The sequence below is a fragment of the Megascapheus bottae genome, chromosome 7, assembly GCF_031878675.1.
Source record: "Megascapheus bottae isolate mThoBot1 chromosome 7, mThoBot2.hap1, whole genome shotgun sequence".
NCBI classification, from domain to species: Eukaryota; Metazoa; Chordata; class Mammalia; order Rodentia; family Geomyidae; genus Megascapheus; species Megascapheus bottae.
This window is the reverse complement of record NC_143515.1, coordinates 82,277,995-82,303,536: the sequence shown is the minus strand read 5'-3', so window position 1 is coordinate 82,303,536 and position 25,542 is coordinate 82,277,995. Positions and strand designations below refer to the sequence as shown.

General features: G+C 48.4%; 1 protein-coding gene across 5 annotated transcripts in view; it reads left to right on the top strand.

The window, feature by feature from the left end:
- The first annotated feature begins 330 nt into the window (after positions 1-330).
- Positions 331-25,542, top strand: part of Trappc12 (trafficking protein particle complex subunit 12) — a 52,885-nt gene continuing 27,673 nt past the window's right edge. For 2 of the 5 annotated variants that reach the window (XR_016536297.1, XR_016536298.1), the window contains exons 1-5: positions 331-443; positions 3,333-4,552; positions 13,579-13,695; positions 23,673-23,786; positions 24,591-24,729. Coding sequence is in view for 3 of the 5 variants with exons in the window: in XM_090337520.1 (XP_090193646.1) it covers positions 3,338-4,552; positions 13,579-13,695; positions 23,673-23,786; positions 24,591-24,729 (1,585 nt within the window). In the remaining 2 variants the exon portion in view is untranslated. Of the gene's footprint in view, positions 444-749; positions 1,433-3,332; positions 4,553-13,578; positions 13,696-23,672; positions 23,787-24,590; positions 24,730-25,542 lie in introns of those variants that run through there. The other 3 variants (XM_090337522.1, XM_090337520.1, XM_090337521.1) reach the window with 3 other exon arrangements.

Here is a 25,542-nt window from a genome sequence, read left to right as displayed (position 1 = left end):
TTTCAGACTTCCAGATTTAAGGTGCCAGCCACCATCTTTATCATCCCTGGAAACACAGACAAGCTCAGATTCCTAGAAGGCAGTATTTCAAAAGTGGGTCCATCTCCCTCGCTGCTCTGCCACTTGCTTGTTGGCAGCCCACAGCAGGCCACTTCCCGCCAGGGTTTCGAGACTCGGGCTCGCCCCGCCCCTTTCACACCTCGGCTCTAGGCCCCGCCCACCTCCAGGCCGGGAACGGACTCCGGCGAGCCCTGCGGCAGTCAGCTGCACTGGGCATGCGCGGCAGCCGGCGCCGGGAGGATCGGAGTGCGCAGGCGCCGGGAGGATCGGAGTGCGCAGGCGCCGGGAGGATCGGAGTGCGCAGGCGCGGGAGCCGCGCGGGATTCCGGCGCTTCATCTACTTCCGCGTGTCCGTCGCCTCCTTCCGGACGCCCGTCTCGGACGTGAGTGAACCCTTCCCCAAAACCCGAGTGGCCCTCAGTGCGAGGGGGCGGACGGCGCCGCCGAGGCTGGGCCCCCCGGCCCCCCGGCTGCCCCGCGCTGCGCCGGCTGGGCAGCCAGGGCGGGTGCGGCCGGGCCCCTGGCCGCGGGCTCCGGGCCTCGAGGGCGGCCCGGCGGTTGGCAGCGGCGCTCGGGGAGCGTGGGTGGCCGGGTCCCGGACGGAGCCCTGGGCCCGCCGGGGAGGCTTGGCGGAAGCCGGCGGGCGGGCGTGGCGCGCGCCTGCCATCTCTGCCTGGGGAGGCCCCACTGGAGAGCCCTGGTCAAAGTACAAAAGAAGCGCTGCACGCACCAGAATGGCAGAAAGGTAGAGGGTCGGCCAGGATGAGAAGACATCTGAAGCACTGGATGAGGACGTAAACCAGCCCAGCTGCCGTGAGGAAGTGTTGTGATGGCTCTGAAGAACTAGTTACCCCATGACCTGGTAATCCACCTGGCCAGGTGACGGCCACCTCCCTGTCATCCTAGCTACTCAGGAAGCCGACCTAGGCCTTGAAGAGCTGGCTAGAAGGCCTGCCTGGGCAGAAAAACTCACAGGAGGGCTGGAGGAACGGATCAGCATAGAGCACTAGTCAAGCGAAGCTAATGTGGAGTTTAAGTCCCAGTACCACACACACAGTCGAAGCAGAATCCCAAAGCTGTTGGCACACCCGTGTTCATTAACAAAGAACCAAAACGCTAGCCAGGCGCTGGTGGCTGACGTCTGTAATCCAAGCTACTCAAAAGGCTCCCATCTCAGGCTTGTAGGCCAAAGCCAGCCAGGATAGAAAAGTGTGAGACTCATCCCCAGTTAATCAGGAAAAAGACAGAAGTGGAGCTGTGGTGCACGTGGTAGAGTAAAAAAGCTTAGGGACAGCGCCTAGGCCTGGAGTTCAGCCCGCGAACCAGCAAAAACATAAACAAAAACAATGTTCAACCATAAACTACAACACGGGTGAGCTTTGTGGACCTTATACTGAGTAAAATGTACCAGTTACAGAAAGGCAATGAGGTAATCCTATTCTTGCAGATGAAAGATAGGATGGTGATTGCCCAGGAGCAAGTATAGAGGGGTGGTTTAATGGGCATGAAAGGATTCTGCAGATTGGGTCATGCTGAAAATTGTTGATACGTTTTATATTTTATCACGATTAAGAATTAAAGCGCTGGGGCCATTAGGAATGTAATTTGGTTAAATAAAATAAGGATAGCCTCTAATCTAATGGATTGCTGAGTTTATGTGAAGTGGAAGAACTAAAACTTTCTGCCACATGAGGCAGCTTAGAATGTAACCATTTGTGAGCCAGGAAGAAAGCTCTGGCCAGAGATTAATCTTGTTTCTTGATCTTGAACTTTTCTACTTCTATAACTGAGAGAAATAAATGCTTATCATCTCAACACTTGATAGTCTGTATGACATCCAATAAACATAGTGGCAGTTTATAGCCTACAAAAATAAGAAAAGTGAGGGAAGGAACAGGTTAGGGGGATGAGAGAGTACTGAATGGAAGATTGATTAAAATGCATTGTAGTCATGCTACTCTTCTGTATACACTATTCTGTGAAGATAAAAATATTTTTAAAGTATGTTTTACCCCTCCAAAAAAAAATCATAATTAAAGGGCTGAAAGCCAGGGCGTGGTGGCTCATGGCTATAATCCTAGCTACTCTGAAGGCTGAGATCTGAGAATTAAGGTTCAAATCCAGCCCTAGCACAAAGGACATGAGATTCTTATCTCCAGTTAACCTCTAGAAAAGTGGAAGTGGGGCTTGGCTCAAGGATAGGGTGATAGCCTTGAACTGAAGAGCTCAGGGACAATGCCCAAGCTGAGTTAAAGCTCCTATGAGCCACAAAAAAAAAAAGACTTTAAGGGCTTAGTGGTAGAGTGCTTGCCTAGCATTCTTGAAGTCCTGGTTTTGATCCTCAGTATCACATAAACAGAAAAAGCCAGAAGTGGCCCAAGTGGTAGAGTATGCTAGCGGTGAGCACAGAGAGGCTCAAGGATAAAGCTTAGGCCCTAGTTCAAGCCCCACAACTGGAAAAAATAAAATAGAAAAAAACAAAAGCCAGGCGTGGAGGCTCATACCTGTAATCCTAGTTACTCAGGAGGCTGAGATCTGAGAATTGAGGTTCAAAGACAGCCCAGGCATAAAAGGATCTGAGACTCTTATCTCCAGTTAACCTCTAGAAAATAGGAAGTGGAGCCTGTCTGGAGGGTAGGGTGGTGGACTTGAGCTGAAGAACTCAAGGACAATTCCCAGGCCCAGGGGTAGGGTAGTGGCCTTGAGCTGAAAAGCTCAGGGACAGCGCCCAGCAGAGGCAGAGTTCAAGCTCCATGACCCACAAAAAAAAAAAAGCCAAGCCAAGCCGGGCACTGGTGGCTCACGCCTGTTTGTAATCCTGGCTGCTCAGGAGGTTGAGATCTGAGGGTCAAGGTTTCAAGCCACTGTGGGCAGGAAAATCCCATGAGACTCATCTTTAGTTAACTACCAAAACAAAGCCAGAAGTGGAGTTGTGGTTCAAGTGGTACAGCACTAATCTTGAGGGGAAAAAAAAAATCTTAGGGACAGAGCCCAAGCCCTAAGTCCACGTCCCAGGACCAACACTAACTATTAATGAAAAAATAAAGGCTGGAAAAAGAAAATGTCTGAATTTGAGTAGGCCAATAAATGTTTCTGCAATTGAAAACAAAGATACAAGTAGTCAGGCACAGTGTTGTAAGCCTGTAATCCTAGCACTTGGGAGTCAGAACCTCAAGTTTGAGGGCCTGTGACAAGATTGTCTCTAAAGCTATAGCATAATAATGGCAGAAACAGATATTAATATGGTTGATATATGATTGTATTTGCTTCAGGAAAAATGGAGAATGCTGACCAGAAGGTCAGAGAGGACTCTCCTCAGGCCCAGGTGGCAGCTCAAAGCAGCACCCAGCAGGTGCCTCGGAAGGAACCAGGGCCGCTTGTGTATCACGAGGAAACCATTGACCTCGGTGGAGACGAGTTTGGATCTGAGAATGAGACCATATCAGAAGACTCTAACGCCTTTGTAGATAAGCTTAATGAGCAGACAATGGAGAGCGTCCTCATTTCTGACTCTCCCAATAACAGTGAAGGTGATGCGGGTGACCTTGGCTGTTTGCAGGATGTTGTGGAACCTGTGGATGGTGGCACTGGTGACAGACTGGCCAGCACTTCAGAGAAAGAAGAAATGGACCTTCTGAGTAGCAGCAGTGAGGCTGATGGAGGCCGGAGGCCTCAGGACATGTCTGACGTGACCCCTGACAGCAGACCATCTTTGAAAGAAGATTCCACACAAGAAGAAGGGAAAGACATTCCCACATTTGGGAATGCCAGTGCAGGGGATTCGATGCCCAGGGATGAGAACACTCAGTCCGAAGAACAGGTTTCAGAAACGGCCTCCAGTCGGTCTTCTAAAGATGATCCGGTGCCTGTATGCACCATTTTCAGCCAGGGGAATTCAACTCCTACCCAGCCACACTTGTTTCTGCAAGATGGCTTTGAGTCTCAGATGGTGAAATCGCCAAGCTTCAGCAGTGCAAGTGAGACATCAGCCAAGACCCGTCCCCAGACAGTCCAGCCCAGCCCCAGCCTGAGTCAGTTTTTTGGTGATACAATGAACACTAACTCCCTGGCTTCGGACTTCTTTGACTCTTTCACCACTTCTACTTTCATTTCTGTCAGTAATCCCAATGCCAGTTCTTCAGCTCCCGAAAAGTCTTCACTCCCCACCCCTGAGGGAGAGAACTCCCCTGACTCTGCCAACCCATCTTACTCTGCAGGGATGGAAAGATCCGAATCCGGTGTGTCTACGTCTTCTCTGGAGATCCCCGAGTCTCCAAAGCCATTCTCACAGATGCAGGCCGTGTTTGCAGGAAGTGATGACCCCTTTGCCACCGCCCTGAGCATGAGTGAGATGGACCGAAGGAATGATGCCTGGCTTCCCTGCCAAGCGACCAGAGATGTCCTGGTCTCTGTGGCCACACAGCAGTGCAGCACTGTGTTCATAGACAAGGAGAACCTCACCATGCCAGGGCTCAAGTTTGACAACATTCAGGTAAGATGGAGAACAGCTCTGCCTTCACAACTCTGCCCTTTTAGTTTTGGGGTTTTTTGTTTTTGTTTTTTGGGGGTTTTTTTGCCAGTCTTGAACTCAGGGTCTGGGCACTGTCCTTGGTCTTTCTCAAGGCTGGAGCTCTACCACTTGAGCCACAGCACCACTTCCAGCTTTTTCTGTATATGTGGTACCGAGGAATCAAACCCAGGTCTTTGTGCATGCTAGGCAAGTACTCTACCACTAGGCCATACTCCCAGCCATCTCTGCCCTTGTAATCTGTTTCTTTCAGATACATACAATGCCTTTCCAAGCATGGCAGCTCCTAACTGGATTATAATTCCTAAGAGGCTACATAGTCTGTATGTAATTAGAAATTCCGTCGCCCTTGCCGATGCTGCACTCAAGAGTCATAGAAATGATACCTACTAGCAATAAGGTAGTAAATCTCTGAAGTAACTCTACACTTGGTAGCATCAGTTCATTTCTGATGCTCTTTTTGTGTTGTTTGTAGCATTGCGGTTTAAACTCAGAACTTCAGGCTTTTCAGGCAGGTGTTATATTGTTTGAACAACTCTGCTACACCTTTTTGGATTGTGGGTTTTGAGATAGAGTCTAGCTAGTAAACTCTTCAAATCACCTTAACCAATTTCATTGAATGGATGAAAGGACTGCTGATGGCTGAATTTCTAGAAAAGGAAAGCAGCTCGCTAGAGGACTGAGGGTAATTGATTTTTTTTTTCAGATAAGCCTATATAAATCCACGTTTAAAATATTTTACAAAATCTTCCTGTAATATTTACTGATGCTGTGCTTATCATGAGTTTACTGCTTATTTGGCTTTGTTGATGGCAGCCATCTCTACCTTCAAAATATACTGAATGTTAGTCTTGAATCTTTTTATGAATACCACTATCTTTGTTTAATGTGTATGACCTGAGCTACTTTGTTGCTGTATCTGGAGAGTCTTCTTTGACCTGTACTTCCAGGGTTGCTTTTGGGTTTTATTTCCTATTTCTCCGTGTGTTCCTACTGTGTTCTTGCTGATTTCCTGCAATATCCTTGAACTCTCCCTTTCTGCTTTCCCCTCTTCTTGAACTCAAAAAACATGAAGGTTGTTGCCTCAAGAAGGACATAAGTCTGTGGTTCCCAAAAGGATGACTTTGGAAATCCTGGATGGTTTATTTGGTTGACCAAATTGCTGGCGTGAGTGTAGTGACATTTATTGGGCCGTCCCAGATATCCTCTGCCCCAAATGTAGGTCATTCTCAAACTGAGGAACTACTGAGCGTGTGGAACTTAGGTTAAATCTGGCATCTAATCTATCAACAGGCAAAGGTCTGGACTCCACAGTAGGTCATCCTGTGAGTTAGGCTCTCATTGCTCGCCATGGAGTGAGCAAGGCATTCACTGGTCAGCCACAATTTATGGGGCTCCCATTAGGTTTCATGAGTACAGCCTGTACCCGAAGCCCAGCCAGTAGATTGTTTTCTTGTCTCTTAGATGACAAAGTTGCATCCCTTTTCTCTTGTACTCCATAGTAATTACTTGGGAAACCTTATGCAAAGTAGAATTTGAACTGAAAATATTCCCAGAATACTTTTGACCTGGCTATATAGCAAAAGTGCTACATATACCCTTACCCATTTCTCTTCAGTTGTATATCATCCTTCAAAGAACCCTTCATTCTTGGGATAATTAAAGACCAGTTACACTTTACCTTAAGTGGAAATGCTGTATTTATTTGCCTGGGACTTAAGATTGTTATAACAAAGAATAGTTTTTCTGTTAACTTTCTGTGCATACCGAGTTTTTAAGATATGTGTTGGATTTGCCTACTGGTTCTAAGCCAGCCTCCTAAAACACTTACATTCTATTTTTTTTCTAACTAATTCATCTATTGATTTAAAATCCTTATATCTCCAATTAACCTCCTAAGAGCCAGAAGTGGACATGTGGATCAAATGGTAAAACAATAGCCTTGAACACAACACAGTCTTAGGGATAGCACCCAGATGCTAAGTTTGAGCCCCAGGATCCACATGAAAATGAAAAACAACCAAAAAAAAACCTTTTAATTGCTTCTTTATTGCATTTCTTTTCCTAATGAATTTTTTATTAAAAGATTTTATTAACAGTTTTACATCATATTTCAAATGTCATGTTTAACAAACAAGTATTCAAGAAGGGAATCTCTATATATAATCACTGACACATAAATTTAAGAACAAAATTTAAATTAAGCTGAGAGTTTGTCATAGATACATATCAGTATGTTTTTAGAATATATATCCCATCATAAATTTATACATCTATATAGTTATAGCTCCATGTTCATGTCAATGACCTCGAGTACACCAGTGTTGAGACATCACTTTTGTGCTGTTTGGATCTAATATCCACGTATCAAGGAGACCATGCGCTTTTTCTTTACTTGATCTTAGCTTATCTAGTTTCATCCACTTCCTTGTCTGTTGGCTATGTAGAATTCTATTGTATATATGTTCATTTTTTTTTATCAGTTCATCTGTAGTGGGGCGTCTAGGTTGGTTCCATCACTTGGTTATTGTGAGTAGTGCAGAGACGAACATGGCTGTGCAGGTGTCCTTATCATATCCTGGGTTATGATGCTCGCCCAGGAGTGGTATGGCAGGAATGTAGGGAAGGTCTATTTTCAGTTTTTTTGAGGAACCTCCAAGCTGTCTTCCAGAGTAATTATACTAGTTTACATTCCCACCAGCAATACAGTAAGGTTCCTCTTTCTCCACATCCCCACCAACATTTATCATTGTCTGAGTTCAGAATATTGGCCATTCTAGTTGGGGTAGTGTATCTTGCGGTTGTTTTTATTTGCATTTCCTTTATGACCATGGATGAAGAGCATTTTCTCATATGTTTCTTTGCCACTTCAACCTCTTCTTTTGATAAGTCTCTCTTTAGTTCCCTTGCCCATGTACCAGTTGGTTTGTTGAGTTTGGGGAGTATTAGTTTCTTGAGTTCCCTGTAGATATTGGATAGTAAGCATTTGTCTGATGTATTATTGGTAAATGTACCTTAAAGGCAAGTCGATTTAACTATTGTAGGGATTACACAAAGAATACATGCACTTTAAGTTGTAGTTAAAGATGGCATTCATTGTCAGAGAAGCAAACAAGGAGTTTTGGAAACAATGAAGCCTTTTTAGAAAAGGGACAGAGAAATAAACATAGAGCAGCCCAGATTCAGTGAGGAAGGAAATAAGGTTTTGCTCTAAGAGCCATATCACTGACCTCTGCAGTGAGGACTCTGGCGGCACATCTGGAAACCTGACTTTGAGGCTACACTTTTTCAGTTCCCTTCTTGTACTTTCTTATCCACTTCCCTTCCTCTTTCCCCCACCATTCCCCTAGTTTGGCTTTTACAGCATTTCCATCTGGAAAGCCCACATTATCTGTTTAAACCCAAATCCTCTTATCAGAAACCGCCATACCTCCAGAAAGCCAACATATCACTGCCACAGTGAGCTCAAAGCTCCAGTGAGTAGTCCAAGCCAGAGTGCCTACCTAGCATGCAGCAAATCCTGAGTCTGACCCCTAGCACCAGAAAAAATAATAGTAATTAGACTTCCACCACTGACACCGACCATCACAGACAGACTGCTATCCAGCTTTCCCTCCCGTCATAGACAGCTGCACAGACAGGCACTCACAGGCCACAGAAGCTATGAGGAGAATACCGGGAACCCTGGGGTGGCCTTAGGAGGTGACTGTGGGTGTTAGCAGGAGGAGTGGCCTTGCTAGAGTCCTTTCAGAAGAACTTCTACAGAGATGTAGTACTGGAAACCTGTGACCTCATGGCATATGCCAGTACTAGAACTTGAACTCAAGGTTTGTGATCTCCCTTGGCTTTTTTGTTCAAAGGTTGACTCTACCACTTGAGCCACACTAGAGCCTTCACTTCTGACTTTTTAGTGGTTAATAAGAGTCTCTGGGGGCCGGGAGTTTGGCCTAGTGGTAGCGTGCTTGCCTAGCATGCACGAAGACCCGGGTTCGATTCCTTGGTACCACATACATAGAAAAAGCTGGAAGTGGTGAAGTGGCTCAAGTGGCAGAGTGCTAACCTTGGGAAAGTCCAAGGACAGTGCTCAGACCCTGAGTTCAAGCCCCGCAACTACCAAAAAAAAAAAGTCTCTGGGATGTTTGTGCCCAGGCTGGCTTTAAACTGAGATTCTGAGATCTCCATCTCCTGAGTAGCTAGGATGACAGCCAAATGTAAGCCTCCCGTGTCCAGTTGACCTTACTTTTTTTTTAATTTTTTTTTTTGCCAGTCCTGGGCTTGAGCTCAGGGTCTGAGCACTGTTCTTGGACTTTCTCAAGGCTAGAGCTCTACCACTTGAGCCTCAGCACCACTTCCGGCTTTTTTCTATGTATGTGGTACCGAGGAATCGAACCCAGGTCTTCATGCATGCTAGGCAAGCACTTTAACCACTAGGCCAAACTCCCGGCCCCTTGACCTTGCTTTTATAGGAAACAAATGAAATGACAAGAACTGATCAGCACAAAATTTGTGGGATAAATCCTATAGACAGAATTGAAAGGATCAAAAGTTGGAAGCCAGCCTGGGTATAAGGGAGTAACCCAGAAACCAAAGGGTAAGGCGAAAAGCTTAAGTTATAGATAAGGTTCAATTCTTACCACTACCAAAAAGAAAAAGAAAAGAAAAAGAATTAAAGCCTTCTTTAAATTATGGAAACATCCATGCTGGAGAAAAAACCTGTGAACATATACTTCAGGTGATCCAGTACCATTTGAAGACATGAAGAGATTCATTCTAAACAAAACCCCTGTGACTAAATGGAATGTGGTTCTTTCTCATCTAAAGACATGCACACAAGAGAAGATTTTTATTTTAACAGTTGCATTAAAAGTCATGACAACGGGACTGGCAGTTTGGTCTAGCATTCACAATGACCTGGGTTCAATTCCTCGGTACCACGTACATAGAAAAAGCCAGAAGTGGTGCTGTGGCTCAAGTGGTAGAGCTCTAGCATTGAGAAAGCGCAAGGACCGTGCTCAGACCCTGAGTTCAAGCCCCAGGACTGAAAAAAGAAAAAATGTCATGACAATCTCAATCTTATTGAGATCCTGGTGCAAATGAATGATTATATAATACTCAAAATACATACATGATGGGTATATTGTGTTTAAAGAGGGTTCTTAAATGATCAGTTTCCTTTCCAGGGAAACATTGAGGTAAAAATTCTAGGTACATTCTTGTCCCTTAACAAGGAAGATTCATAACCGTGCCCCCAGCCCTTTTGACTTCACTATTTTTTCAGGTGAGGTATTGGATTTTTGTGTTTGTTTTGTCCAGGCTAGTCTGGAATGCCAGCTTCCTACCTGCGGCTCCCCCCCAGCCAGCTTTTAGGTTAGGAGAGAAGAAGGCTAGGTGGGGAGGGAGAATGGGGGGAGGGAAGGAGGGAGAGGGGAAAGAGACATACCCAATTTCTTCTTTAGTGACAAAGAACTTGAGACCAGAGTGGATTGTGTGACTCATAGAGTGGTTCTGTATCCCAGGCGTGCACTCCCCTAGTGATAGGAAAGAAAGAGCATGAGCCTAGTGCTGTCAGCCTGAACCAGGGAAAGCAGTCAGCAGTATTCACTTGCCTGGGTGGTATGGCTCAGCAAAGGTCAGAGCAGACCCCACAGCAGGCACACTTATGCTATGTTCTGTAGCTATCACAAGCAACCAGTGAGAGGACTCAGGGCTCTTTGCCTCATCTCTGGACTCTTTGTCTTATATATCTGTCTTCCATATAGAAAATAGTGTTTCTCTCATCTGTATCTAAGCTGAAGAAGCTACTAGTCACCAAAAAATGCAAATTAAAACCCCAAAGAGATGCTAGGATGACTATTATCAAAAGACAAGTGATAATGAGTGTTAGTGGGATTATAAATTAGTAAGCCATTATGGAGAATTATATAGAGGCTCTTTAAAAACTTAAAAAAAAAAAAACTTAAAAAACAGACTTACCATATGATCCAGATATCCTACCTTCTTGGTATTGATCAAGATGGCAGCTTGTCATCTCAAAGACAGAGCTGCATCCATGAGTTCTTTACAACACTGTCCATGAACACCAAAACCCAGGATCAACCTGAGTGTCTGAAGAAATGCATGAAGAAAATGGGACATGTCAACATAAAAAGGAAAGAAATCACATCTTTTTTTTTTTTTTTTTTTTTTTTTGCCAGTTCTGGGCTTGAGCTCAGGGCCTGAGCACTGTCCTTGGACTTTCTCAAGGCTGGAGCTCTACCACTTGAGCCTCAGCACCACTTCTGGCTTATTTCTATGTATGTGGTGCTGAGGAATTGAACCCGGGTCTTCGTGCATGCTAGGCAAGCACTTTAACCACTAGGCCAAACTCCCAGCTCTGAAATCACATCATTCTTGACAATGTGGATGGAGCTGGAGGACCTGATATTGTAGATACTAACCCAGATGCAGAGGAACAGGAGCCACACAGTCTCACTTACCTGGGCAGACAGGTGCAGACAGTGCAGTAGTGGTTCACGAGGACAGGTGGGAGGGGACCCATGATCGTTTGCTTGAAATCTATGAGGGCAGCATTTGAGTGTCTTCTTCCCTCCCTCCCCCAACACGTAAAATGGTAACTGTTCGGATGGCTTAGATTTCAGTCATTTGAGTATGATATTCAGGATTCAGTATACACATATTGAACGGTATTGTATTCCTCAAATATATACAGCTTTTATATGTCAAATACTTTCTAGTTAAAGATAAAATTTTTCCTATCCAGTCACATCTTTCCAAAACAGAAGTAGAAAGCCATGATTTTGGTGAAGAATAAGCACTGAAAGTACTTTTTCCAGGGTCGTAGAAGCTTTCTGATACATTGACATGCCTTCAAGTTAACGCACGACCACAGAAAGAACCTTGAATTGGAAGAACTGATCCCAGATACTTTGCCAATAAGCTGTGTGACCTAGACACATGCACTGAACACTTGATAGATGGGCTTATCTAAACCGTGAAAGGTTTCCATGAGTCTACAGCCATTGGCCTGTAGGCTAAGCTGACTGTCAGGGACTGGGGATAGGTGCTTGTACCCAGTGAAAGGTCAGTATTATGTGAGCCACGCTGTGGAATCACTACCACCTCAGCTCCACCAGGAGACAGGTGGGCACAGCAAGATTCCTTCTGAGACAGAGTATGTCCACTCATACCTATTTGCACACATTGTAGCCTCTTAGCCACAACAAGCTGCCAGGAAGGCGGCACATGAGCCCAAGAAAAACTGAAAGGTCAGGGAAAAAATGGGTCTGATCTTCTCCCAGAGTCCCTCATTCAGTAACCCAGCTACTACTGGTTTTCTACTGTTGCTGATAGCTAACCTCTATCCCTGTATCTGTAGGCATTTTTCCAGCTTTAAAGTGGCTTCCAAACCTATTTTCTATTCTAGACATTTTATGTAAATGAGATGGTATAAAATACGATCATTTGGGCTCAGTGGCTCATGCCTCTTATTCTGTCTATTCAGGGGGCAGAAAGCTGAAGCATGTGGTTCCAGGCTGGCCTAGGCAGAAAGTTTGCAAGATTCCCTTTCAGCCATTAAAAAGCTGGGCATGTCAGTTCACATATTGATCAGCCTAGCTATGCAGGAAGTGTACATTGGAGCAGTGTCCAGGCCAACTCAAGTGTAATACATGACCCTATTTGAAAATAACTAAAAGCAAAAAGGGCCGATTGAGGGACAGGGATCAGTGGTAGAGCACAAAGCTATATGTTAAAAACTCAGTCCCTCCAAAACAGAACAGAGAAACATGAAAGGGAGTGTCACTTTTCACTTAACATAATATTCCAAGAGTTGGTGTGGTTTTTCCTTGTTGTTTTGTTTTTTGTTTCTTTGTTTTTTCTGGTCATGGGGCTTGAAGTCTGGACCTGGGGCTATCCCTGAGCTCATCAGCTTAAGCTACCAACCTACCCCTGGAGCCACAGCCCCACTTCCTGTTTTCTAGTGGTTAATTGGAGATAAGAGTCTCACATTCTTTAGTGCCTGGGCTGGCTTTGAACCTCCCTTCTCAGATCTTAGCCTCCTGAGTAGCTAGGATTACAGGCAAGAGCCACCACGCCCAATTGAGTTGGTGTATTTTAATAGTTCATTGTTCTCTTTCTTGCCAAATAATATAGTTGCATGGTCTTTCTGCCCTCTGATGATTTTGGTAGACATTGGATTGTTCCCACCTCTCACTACAGGAGAAGTGTCACTGGTTGTATCAAGTGAGTGAGCTCTTTTCTGAGTTACATGGTGACTTGGAGCGTAACCCTTTGAGGAGCTCCAGACTTTGCCTGAGTGACTCTCCCAGCTCACATTCCCACCAGCAATGCAGGTTCTCAGCTCTCCACGCCCTCCCATCTGGGTTCTGTTATATTTGTAGTTGCTGGGTTTTGCTCCACTGGAGGAAGAGGGGAGGCCAGTGTATTTCTGCCTTGGAACAAAGGCAGATGGCCCAGGATGTCCGGGCCAGACACTGTGCTGCTCTCTCTTGTATCTCAGAGAGCAGGCCCCCGCTCAGAATCGCTATGTGCTTTCATCCGTGGGCTGAGGGGGAGGCTGTGGAGAGCATCTTTCCTCCTGTCTTGGCTAGTGCCCCTTGCACTGAAGAGGAGCTTGCACCTCCATGCAGTGGTCGGCCTCATCACCCTGGCCCCAAAGGCTTTCCCAGAGGTGGAGTCTGGGACTCTGCAGGGATTGGGCAGCCACTGCTTGACAGTCTACCTCAGTGACCACAGCACCTTGTCAGCACAGTGGCAAGGTTCCCACTTGCTGTTAGTCTTTGCTCTTTCCTCCTTGAGACAAAGCGATTCTATGAATACACATTTATGAACAACTCAGCTCTGACTAATGGATGTTTTCATATGCTGGCTCCCCTACTCACCTCAGCCGATGAGTGGGTTATGGTGCTGCTTCGCTGAGTTTCTTGGCCATGTAGTCCTCCTCCTGACATACTTCCTCTCTCCTCCTCCAGGGAGATGCAGTGAAAGACCTGCTGCTCCGCTTCCTGGGTGAGAAGGCCGCAGCCAAGAGGCAGGTTTTAAATGCCAGCTCAGTGGAGCAGTCTTTCGTGGGCCTCAAGCAGCTAATTGTAAGTAGCAAAGAACCTGACTCCCAGCCTCTGATAGATCTTGCCTACCTCCATAATAACTGAGTGCATCAACAGCACTCTTGTACATAGGGTTACATGGCAGTCCTGTGCAACAAAACCAATTGTATGAACATCCTGATCATCTTAAATCCAGTAAAGTGAAAAGCCACTACTTGCCAGGAGTTTGGCCTGGTGGTAGAGTGCTTGCCTAGCATGCACAAAGACTGGGGTTCAATTCCTTGGTACCACATACATAGAACAAGCCAGAAGTGGTACTGTGGCCCAAGTGGTAGAGCGCTAGCCTTGAGAAAGCCCAAGAACAGTGCTCAGGCCCTGAGCTCAAGCCCAGGACTGACGACCAAAAAGAAAACAAAAAAAAAAACTACTCCTTTAAATGATCTATGTCTTGAAGAAGAATACACTTAGATCCTATGTGCTCCATCAGATACAACAAATACAGATGAATTGGGTGTGAGTGGGAGTTGCTTGCCTCCTTATGTTTCCCTGGTCTCAAACTTAAGACCTCAAGAGTTATTCCCACCTCCGCCCCAAGTAGCTGGGACAGCAGGCATCCACTCCTCTTGCAGCTTTATCTTTTGTATCCTATTTATGGAAAATACCTTACATTGTGATTCTACCACTTGAGTCAAGCCTGTAGAGCAGCAAAGGATTTTTGTTTTTGCTGTGTGTTTTGTGAGTTTGTTAGGGGAAGGGACTCATTAATTGGAGATAAGTATCTCAGATTTTTCTGGAAGGGCTGACTTTGAAGCACAGTCCTCTGGCTCCTGATAAACCAGGATTGTAGTTATGAGCCACGGCACCTGGCTTAGAAAAGAGTTCTGCATGTGTCAGTGTTGTACCATTATGATCAATGTGGGAATGACTGTCACAATCTATTTAAATGTAGAGCAAGGGGCTGCAGAGGCTTAGGTGCAAGGAAAGGCTGGGCCAAGCTGGAAATAATCGATTGGTCAGGGCAGTTTTAGTGTCAAAACTTTAAAAATAACATAATGGTAATGCAGATTAGTAGATTTTTTTTTTTAATGTAGAGACTTTTCTTACTAAACTGTTGTGAGAGCCCTACACATCCAGTACAATAATAAGGTCTTTCTAAGATTTCCTCCACTTGAATTGTCATATGGCATCCTTTAAGTCCTTATTTTAAAAATAATTCTTTCACTGAACTTTCCTGACTTCGAACATTGAAAATAGAAGAAGAACAAGAAGGTGGGAAACAGAGACAAAAATAGCAAAACACATACTGAGAAAATGTGACTATAATTTGGAGCCACAGGCGGCCTGGGATTTGAAGAAGTTGCCCTGGCTCTCACAGGTGCCCCAGAGATGTCTGTGGTAGAAGGAGAGGCCATCCTAACCCCTGCCTGGCCTCCACTCCTGCCAGCCTCCCCGGAGCAGCTGCCCACAGCAAGATAGACATGGTGGGCAGGGCCAGCATCCTCTCCTCTCGGCTGTGCTTGGCGGGGAAAATCAAGCCCCAGCACAGGTGATGAGAAGAGTCAGAGTAGGGGGAAGTTGAAGTGGGGCCTACTCCCCTGTGTAGCAGCAAAATGAAGGCAAGGTGCCATGGTTACCTAATCCTCTCCTGTGGTCAGGCTGACAACAAGCAGCACCTGGCCTCAGCACACCAAACAAAGCAAACGGACAAGAAGCAGCCCTGATGTGCACATGTGTAAGTCAGAACTGAACTGTGGGTTAGAACATAGAGCCAGTGGCACTCATGCCTTCCATCCTGGCTACTCAACAGGCGGAGACTGGTAAGGTCATAGTGCAGAGCCAGCACACACACACGCGCGTGCGCATAGTTCAAGAGCCTGCATCATCAGTGGACCAGCAAAATGCCATCCTAGAGGCATGAATCAAGAGTGCCATAAACAAACGTGCTGAGCGAAAACAGAGTCTCAAGTTCAGGCACTCTTGCTAGAACCAGAAAAAAAAAAAAAATTTTTCAGAATTGGGCATGGTAGCCTGACACTGTAACCATAACAAGAATGAACTAACCAAACAGTGGCACAACTTCATCGGCTAACTCAATGGGAAAATCACCTCTAAATCAAATTTAATTTTATAATAGCATTGAAGTAGTGATGGCTTCACACCTCCCGACCTACTAGGGATCCTGAGACTTCACACCTCCCGACCTACTAGGGATCCTGACAGCCTTACACCTCCCGACCTACTAGGGATCCTGACAGCTTCACACCTCCCGACCTACTAGGGATCCTGAGACTTCACACCTCCCGACCTACTAGGGATCCTGAGACTTCACACCTCCCGACCTACTAGGGATCCTGACAGCTTCACACCTCCCGACCTACTAGGGATCCTGACAGCCTCACACCTCCCGACCTACTAGGGATCCTGACAGCCTTACACCTCCCAACCTACTAGGGATCCTGAGACTTCACACCTCCCGACCTACTAGGGATCCTGACAGCTTCACACCTCCCGACCTACTAGGGATCCTGAGACTTCACACCTCCCGACCTACTAGGGATCCTGACAGCTTCACACCTCCCGACCTACTAGGGATCCTGAGACTTCACACCTCCCGACCTACTAGGGATCCTGAGACTTCACACCTCCCGACCTACTAGGGATCCTGACAGCTTCACACCTCCCGACCTACTAGGGATCCTGAGACTTCACACCTCCCGACCTACTAGGGATCCTGACAGCCTTACACCTCCCGACCTACTAGGGATCCTGACAGCCTCACACCTCCCGACCTACTAGGGATCCTGAGACTTCACACCTCCCGACCTACTAGGGATCCTGACAGCCTTACACCTCCCAACCTACTAGGGATCCTGAGACTTCACACCTCCCGACCTACTAGGGATCCTGACAGCTTCACACCTCCCGACCTACTAGGGATCCTGAGACTTCACACCTCCCGACCTACTAGGGATCCTGACAGCCTTACACCTCCCGACCTACTAGGGATCCTGACAGCCTCACACCTCCCGACCTACTAGGGATCCTGAGACTTCACACCTCCCGACCTACTAGGGATCCTGACAGCCTTATACCTCCCGACCTACTAGGGATCCTGAGACTTCACACCTCCCAACCTACTAGGGATCCTGACAGCCTTACACCTCCCGACCTACTAGGGATCCTGACAGCTTCACACCTCCCGACCTACTAGGGATCCTGAGACTTCACACCTCCCGACCTACTAGGGATCCTGACAGCCTCACACCTCCCGACCTACTAGGGATCCTGAGACTTCACACCTCCCGACCTACTAGGGATCCTGACAGCCTTACACCTCCCGACCTACTAGGGATCCTGACAGCCTCACACCTCCCGACCTACTAGGGATCCTGAGACTTCACACCTCCCGACCTACTAGGGATCCTGAGACTTCACACCTCCCGACCTACTAGGGATCCTGACAGCCTCACACCTCCCGACCTACTAGGGATCCTGACAGCCTTACACCTCCCGACCTACTAGGGATCCTGACAGCCTCACACCTCCCGACCTACTAGGGATCCTGAGACTTCACACCTCCCGACCTACTAGGGATCCTGACAGCCTCACACCTCCCGACCTACTAGGGATCCTGACAGCCTTACACCTCCCGACCTACTAGGGATCCTGACAGCCTTACACCTCCCGACCTACTAGGGATCCTGACAGCTTCACACCTCCCGACCTACTAGGGATCCTGAGACTTCACACCTCCCGACCTACTAGGGATCCTGAGACTTCACACCTCCCGACCTACTAGGGATCCTGACAGCCTCACACCTCCCGACCTACTAGGGATCCTGAGACTTCACACCTCCCGACCTACTAGGGATCCTGACAGCCTTACACCTCCCGACCTACTAGGGATCCTGACAGCCTCACACCTCCCGACCTACTAGGGATCCTGAGACTTCACACCTCCCGACCTACTAGGGATCCTGACAGCCTCACACCTCCCGACCTACTAGGGATCCTGACAGCTTCACACCTCCCGACCTACTAGGAATCCTGAGACTTCACACCTCCCGACCTACTAGGGATCCTGACAGCCTCACACCTCCCGACCTACTAGGGATCCTGACAGCCTCACATCTCCCGACCTACTAGGGATCCTGACAGCTTCACACCTCCCGACCTACTAGGGATCCTGACAGCCTTACACCTCCCGACCTACTAGGGATCCTGACAGCCTCACACCTCCCGACCTACTAGGGATCCTGAGGCCCTGGCCAGGCTACCAAGGTAAGGGAAGGTCTAGTACAAAAGTGCAAGTGCAAGTGCTCAGGAGTAAGAGTCTGTCCTGTGGGATTCATCTGTAGGGTGTACACTGATCCATCCTTGAGAGTGCACAGCCTAGTGAGGTGCCAGGAGGGTTCTGCTGCATCAACAAGGCATGCCCCTGAGGCCTTAAGGGGCTGGGGTCCACTGTGGACTATGGTCCTTTTCTCTGGAGTGGCCAGCAAGGAACTCAGAGGTGCCGGGCATCAGTGGCACCCGCTGTAATGCTAGCTACTCAGGATGGTAGGATCAAAGCCAGCCCAAGCAAGAAAGTCTATGGTAATCTTATCTCTAATTAAGCCAAAAGTGGAGTTGTGGCTCAAGTGGTAAGAGTGTCAGTCCTGAGTAGAAAAGCTTAAGGACAACACCCAAGCCTTGCATTTAAGACTAAGGGGCTCTGGTGGTTCACACTTGTAATCCTGGCTACTTAGAAGGTTGAGATCTGAGGATCACAGTTCAAAGCCAGCTAGGGCGGAAGAGTCCTCATGAGAATTTTATCTTTAATGAACCACTCCAAAACTGGAAGTGGCTTTATGGCTCAAGTGATAGTAGTGCTACCCTTGAGCACAGAGAGGCTCAGGGACAGCATCCAGGCTCAGTGTTCAAGCCCCACAATCAACAACAAAAAAGAGGAACCCAGAGGAGCCCAGCATGGTGGCACAAGCCTAGCTACTCAGAAGGCTGAGATCTGAGGATCGTGGTTCAAAGCCAGCCCAGGGAACTAAAGAACTAGAAATTCTTATATCCAGTTAACCTCTAGAAAACGGGAAGTGGGGCTGTGGCTCCTAGGACAGGGCAGTAGCCTTGAGCTGAAGAGCTCTGGCACAACGCCCAGGCCCAGAGTTCAAACCCTAAGACAAAAAATAAAAAATGAAGAAAGACTCGGGACCAGCACAAAAACAAGAATTAAAAAAAAAAAAACAGAACTCAGAGGTGAGCCTGGTTTTTTATATAATTTTTTATTGTAATTAATAAAAGGGTTACATGATATTTGCCAGGTAGAAGGTGCATTAATTCACATACATTGATACCCTTTCACATGTCTTGGTACCCATCACCCTCCCCCCACCCACCCCCATCCCCCCCCAGCCTGTTTTGAATAATTGATACAATTGTAATTTCTGAGCCATCTCTGTAGCCTCAGGCAGCCTGGTGAAAAGGCGCCTCACCCAGAGCCGGCTAGAGCGGCAGAGTGCAGCCTGAGCAGGCCCGACCTGGCTGTGATGCACGGGAGCAGCACAGCAGCTAGACTGCAGCAGCACACACTTCACACTTGGCCAAAGCCAAAGACCCCTTGTGTTGAGTGTGCCTGGGGCTTCCGGTAGACCTCCATCACCACTGTTACAACCCTGTTCTTAAACCCCACAACTAACCCTTTCCTTGAAAACCTGGCCTCTGTACCCCGGCTAGCCATGGAGCTGATCCATCCTATCGCTTCTCCTACCGCTTCTGTATGTGGTAGGCACGGCCCATCTGAATCCTCCCTGGGCTCAGGAGATGTGATTTGTATTTCGTCTGTCCGGGGACAGCTGGGTGTTGGGTGGAGAGGACTTTGACCCCTGAGTACTAGGCTGATTTGCTGGGGCACTGTGACATGGACAGTGCAGGGCGCCCCCCACTCCCCTGGAGTGGTGTCCTGATGGCCCCAAGCTGCCGCATCCAAGGTGGACTGTTGCCTTATAAGCTATGGCCAAGCTATGTTCCAAGAGCATCTTTAGAAAACAAGAACACTTCGAGTGAAGGGAAGAACACAGAGCAGAAGGGTTACAAAGACACATAAGAACGGGGCATCCTTGTTCACAGACGGCATTCTCACTCCCCCTCCCCTGACTCCTGCACTGGGCAGGAGGCAGGAGGGAGATGGTGGGCCCAGCCATCCTACGTGAGCAGCTCTGTGGAAGGATAGCAGTGTGTGTGTTTAAGAGGTGTCAGGACCGTAATAATTGCCCCAAATCCCACTGGCTGACCTGCTGCTTCTCCTGCATTCCTTGTGCTAACAATAACGCTCCTTTGTCCGTACTAGAACCTGGGCTTCCCAAAAAATTAACAAAAATTAACGCCCCCGCCCAGGTATTTAATATCAATTAAAGTTGTTTGTCTCCTCCTTCCATGCCTTTGCTAAGTGAAGACCTTGTATCTTAGCATTATTCAGTAATTTAGCTGAGTGGGGTTTTTTGTCCTCATAATATGCCCTAAAAAATTAGAAAACTAGGTGCCCATCACACAGTTTTGTGTAAAATGTTATATCATACCTACATTTGAATGATTGCAAAGACCATCTTCAAGTTCTGGCATTTACACTGTTGCCTCCACATATGTGGGACTGCAGGCTGCGTTGGTGTGGACTGAAGCCACAACATTTGCCCATCACAGTGTGCGGTCCACGGAGGTCGGGGAAAACACTCCCTCCTGTGCAGGCTGGCCTGGCCTGTGCCTGCCCTGCACCTGCCCTGCACTGACCCGCACTGACCTGCACCTGCCCTACACTGTCCTTCACTGCCCTGCGCTATCCTGCACCTGCCCTGCACTGTCCTACACTGCCCTACACTGCCCTGCGCTGTCCTGCACCATCCTGCACTGTCCTACACCTGTCCTACACTGCCCTGCACTGCCCTTCACTCCCCTGCACTGTCCTGCCCTGCCCTACACTGCCCTGCGCTGTCCTGCACCATCCTGCACCTTCCCTGCACTGTCCTACACCTGTCCTACACTGCCCTTCACTGCCCTGCACTGTCCTGCCCTGCCCTACACTGCCCTGCGCTGTCCTGCACCTGCCCTGCACCATCCTGCACCGCCCTGCACTGACCTGAACTGCCATGCACCTGCCCTGCACCTGCCCTGCACTGTCCTGCACCTGCCCTGCACTGCCCTGCACCTGCCCTGCACTGTCCCGCACTGCCCTGCACTGCCCTGCACCTGCCTTCACCTGCCCTGTACCTGTTCTTTACCTATTCTGACTTATCCTGCACCTGTTGATCCACAATGTGGCAGCCCTGCGCCTCCCCAGCTCTCACCCACCTGCCCAATTTCCTGGGCCAGCCTCTTTGTCCAACCCCGCTTCTCACCACCACCTCCGCTCCAGCCCCGCCCCAGGTTCACTCAGAGTTTGCTGTGTGCTCTGCTCCTTCATCAGTGAAGGAGTCTCTCCTGAGTCCACAGACTGAACTTTCCCCCTGCAGGGCCCCACATCGCACCCCCTGCATGGAGTGCATTCTTTGGTCCCTGTGCACTCTGATGGCAAGACTACCCCCAATGGCTCCAGCTCAGTTTCTTCACCAGACAAACGATGGTGCTGTCATAAATGCATGTGTGCAGGTGTGTGGGCATGAGCACACATGTGTCCTGATACACTTGCTGAGCATCCCTTGCAATTTCTGCTTCCTGGATAAGTCCCTCCAGCAGGCGAGGCCCGCACACTTGACCAGGGGCCAGTGGAGCGAGCAGTGAGTGGCTGTGCTGGTAGTGGATCTGTCAGACACAGATGCAGAGCTGCCTCAGACTTGGCAGAAGATCTCCCCTCCCTCCACCATTTGCAATTCAAAGAGCGTATGTACACATAGCCACTTGGGCTGCATAAAGGGGTTCTTGCATCAAATTTAGACTAGGGAAGGCATTTGGAGATCATTTCTGCAAATTATCTCAGCAACTCTAAAAATATTTCTGATCTGTCAACCAGAACATGGAAGTTCGTATTATGTGAAGTTGTTTTGGACGGTTGGGAAGAATGCGGCATAATTTCATCTTCCTAGTTGACCACTGAATCTCAAAGTTACTTGCGTGGCTGCGAGCAGCTCCAAGGTAGACCACATCATTGCTTATGGATAGTCACCTGTCCGGGGTTGCTTTAGCTGTCGAAACCTGATGCATTGTGGTTATGCTGTTTCTTCACGAAAGAGGAAAACTGTGGGGAGTACTTTGAGAAAGTAGGTTTAGTCGTGTACATGTTCAGCTTACTGGCTGGCGCTATGCAGCTGCCCAGCCTGGGCAGGGCCAAATGGAAGAGGGGTGCTAAAGAGTGCGCCGGACAGTGAGAACCTTAGCTCCCTGTGTGAGGAGCTCACGTCCAGGGCACCACCACCAGAGTGCTGGCAAGGACGTGGAATGGAGGAATTCCGGTTGGGTACAACACTGCACACAGGCGTCCATAGCAGCTTATGTGAACAACCGTTCAGTTCCAGTAGAGCCAGGATGGCCCTTCATGAGGGAGTTGAAGACCAAGCGCACGTGTGTTCTGTGGAACATTACTCAGCACTGAAAGAAATGTGCTGTCTCTCCGGGGAACATCTGGAGAGCTGAGCCGTGCACAGCCCAGAAACAGTGGATGTGCACAGCAGCTGGTGGGCACAGAGGGCAGGCCATTCCGCAGCCGCCTGGGAGAGGAGCAGGGGGCTCTCCTGCAGGGCGCTCTGGTCAGCCTGGCCAGAAGCATGATGAAGGAAGTCTCACTGAGGCTGGAGGACCCTGTGTTCGTAGGCCTCGTGGCCCTATAAGCGGGACAGTAATTGTGTCCACCACGTGCTTGGCACTGGGCTTGGTGCACACAGAATGCCCTGGTACATCCTCACCTCTGCAGGGTAGGGTGAGTATCCTGGGTCTGTATGCACAGCAGAGCTCAGCAAGGCCCTGAGCTAACTCAGCTAACTGCTGCGCAGACGGGGCGAGCTAGTATACAGAACACTTGGGTTTATAATCGGGAGTCTAGAGTCAGCCTAGCCTCAAGTCCAGGATCTTCTTTCTCCTCCTCCTTGCCTGTGTGTGAGTGTATGTGTCTGTCAGTCTGTTTTTCCTCCCTCTCCCTCCCTCTCTCCACTTGTGTCGTAGTCCTGTCTCCCTCTCTTTGCTCACGTCCTAGTCATCCATCTGGGTTTGCTCTGTTACTCAAGACCTTCCTGTCCTTAGGAAATTCCACGGCCCTGCAGACGCCTTCTCCCACCCCATCTGAGAGTGTCTGGCCACCCAGCTTCAAGGCACCCTACACTTACTGTTCGAGAAACACTTGGCATGTATCCCACATCATTTAATCTTTGGAAAACCATATTATTTAATATTTGTCTTCCTCATTAGCTCCAACAGTTGAGGAATTCACTTACCACTTTGCCCAACAGGAGGTACTTGCAGCCCATTTGTTGACCCTGAGGATACAGTGTGAGAATTCCTTTACCATCTTGAAAGATGGGCCATTTTCTCTGATGTTATCCATGTGGTTGACAACTGCTGACTTCCTCTGCTAAGGGGAAGAGAAACACAAGAGCCAACCAAAAGGCCCATTTGTCCTGCCCACCCTCAATCCCAGGAGTCCAGTGACGTAGCAGCAAGCTGTGTGACAGAGCAAGCTAAGGTGTGACAAGAGTATGTTGATGACATACTTGATGTATCATATTCCTAGTGACAAATCGTTTTCCAGTGAATTCTGTATTTTTACAGATCCGAATAACTATTCTAACACATAGTGTAAAATGAAATCATTGATTTTAAATCCACAGAAATCACAACATAGAAGCAGCGGTCTTGTCTAGACAGAGACCAAGGAAAGCTTTCCGATAAGAACTCTCCTCCCATGTTCAGTCAGTTGTTCATGTTTGAAGTCCTCCCATCTGATTCTCTCAAATGGCTCCTCCCTCCTCGCTCTCCATACTGCATCTGGGTGGAGCTCCCTCCAGCAATGACACGTGCCTATGGCTCTGTCCCATTCTGTCTTACAGAGCTGCAAAAACTGGAGGGCAGCGGTGGACCTGTGCGGACGTCTACTCACAGCCCATGGCCAAGGCTATGGCAAGAGCGGGCTGCCCACTAGCCATACGACGGACTCCCTCCAGGTGGGCACTTCTGCTTGCGTCTTGTTGTTGGCTTCTCCACCTCTGCCCAGGGAGGCTCCTCGTTGTCTGCTTCTGGGAATTCAGGTTTTAATGGTTAGCCCCCACAGCAGGCGTGCCTGGCTGGCTTAATGAAGGGTGTGGCCTGGGTACTATTGCCAGTGACGAGATTTCCTTTTCTAAGTCTGTATACGGTCCCATTCGGTGTATCTACTATTCTTCTGCACCCACTGATGATGAGTGCATGAGCCTCGATTTCTCGTCAGTAGACAAGACTGGTGTGTGGGAAGTGGGAAGTGGCTGCGTGCTCCCTGCACCTGCAGACCCTCCAGTGCTGTCACCAGCAAGGATGGGGACCCTTTCTCTGCAAGGCTACTGCCACATGATGTTAGTTAATACTGGTGTTTATGTTGCCATAAGCAAAGCTCCTAGGTTTATTGAGTTTCATCCTGCCTTCAGTTACTTTGGCAAGGCTAGACACAGTGATGGGGCAAGCCTTTTACATGGGCCTTGTGCCAGGCCTGACACACACCCCCTGTTCCACACCCTTCTGGCTCCTCTCCACCCTACCTGTGACGTCCTTCTAGCGGGCTGCACTGGTTTTCTTCTTCAGCTCTGATGAAGTTCGCTGAGCATTGTTGAGTCAAACTGAATCATTCACACTGACATTTCTGAGTGCCAGTGCTTTTATAAACATGTAACTATGCAAACTGCAAAGAGAGGAAGATAGCTCAGGCCGTCTACCACGTTAGAAATCACTTGATGCGTGGACCTGACATAACATTCTTGCTGTGTCTTGCATTTCAGCTTTGGTTTGTGAGGCTGGCGCTCCTGGTGAAGTTAGGCCTTTTCCAAAACGCCGAGATGGAATTTGAGCCCTTTGGAAATCTGGACCAGCCAGACCTCTATTACGAGTACTACCCGCACGTGTATCCAGGACGCAGGGGTGAGGCCATGCTCTTCAGTGTCTGCGTGGAGGCACATTTGAGCCTGTTTTCTGTAACCATTTATGTGTCGTTGGGTATTTTCAGTTTTTCTCATTGGCTCAGCAACATCCTAAGGAGTGAGATGACCCAGCTTTGTAGCCACCTGCCCTGCCAGGGTGCTGTGGTGCCTCCTGGGTTCACACAGCAGCTCTGCCAGGCACACGCACGCTAGGACATGCAGCATCATGGGTACAAGGCCTGGGCACCGCATCCAGACTCCCTCCACAGTGCCCCGGAGTAACATCTGCTCTGTATCCAGACTGAGTTCACGCACACACACTCCTGCAAATGAGGGAGCGCCCTGGAGTGACAGGTCTGCCTGGGTGTCTATTTTTACTGCATTTTAAATATTTCATGGTGGCCCTCCAGTCACAACCACTGTGTGGAAGACAGCAAAGAGGACAGGACAGACTGAGGAGGTCTATGGCCTTGAAGTAGATGGCCTCACAGAGACGGCTGGGCTGCCTGTGTTCCTCCTTGGCAGGAAACTGACTGGGGAGAAAATAAATTGAGTGCTCCCTCCCTCCACCCCTCCTCACCCCCCCACCTATTCACTATGCTCCTCCCACACACCCACTTCCTATGCTCCCTCTTACCCCCTCCCACCCACACATGCGGACTTGCTGTGCCATCTCGGCAGGCCCTTGGCTCTGTGCCCACTGTCCTTATTAGCAAAATGGGGTGGTGAACTGCATACCTCCTGGTGTGGCATGGACATTAGATTATGCCACCTACACAAGTGGCTTCACATCAGAACATCTTATTTACCTTGC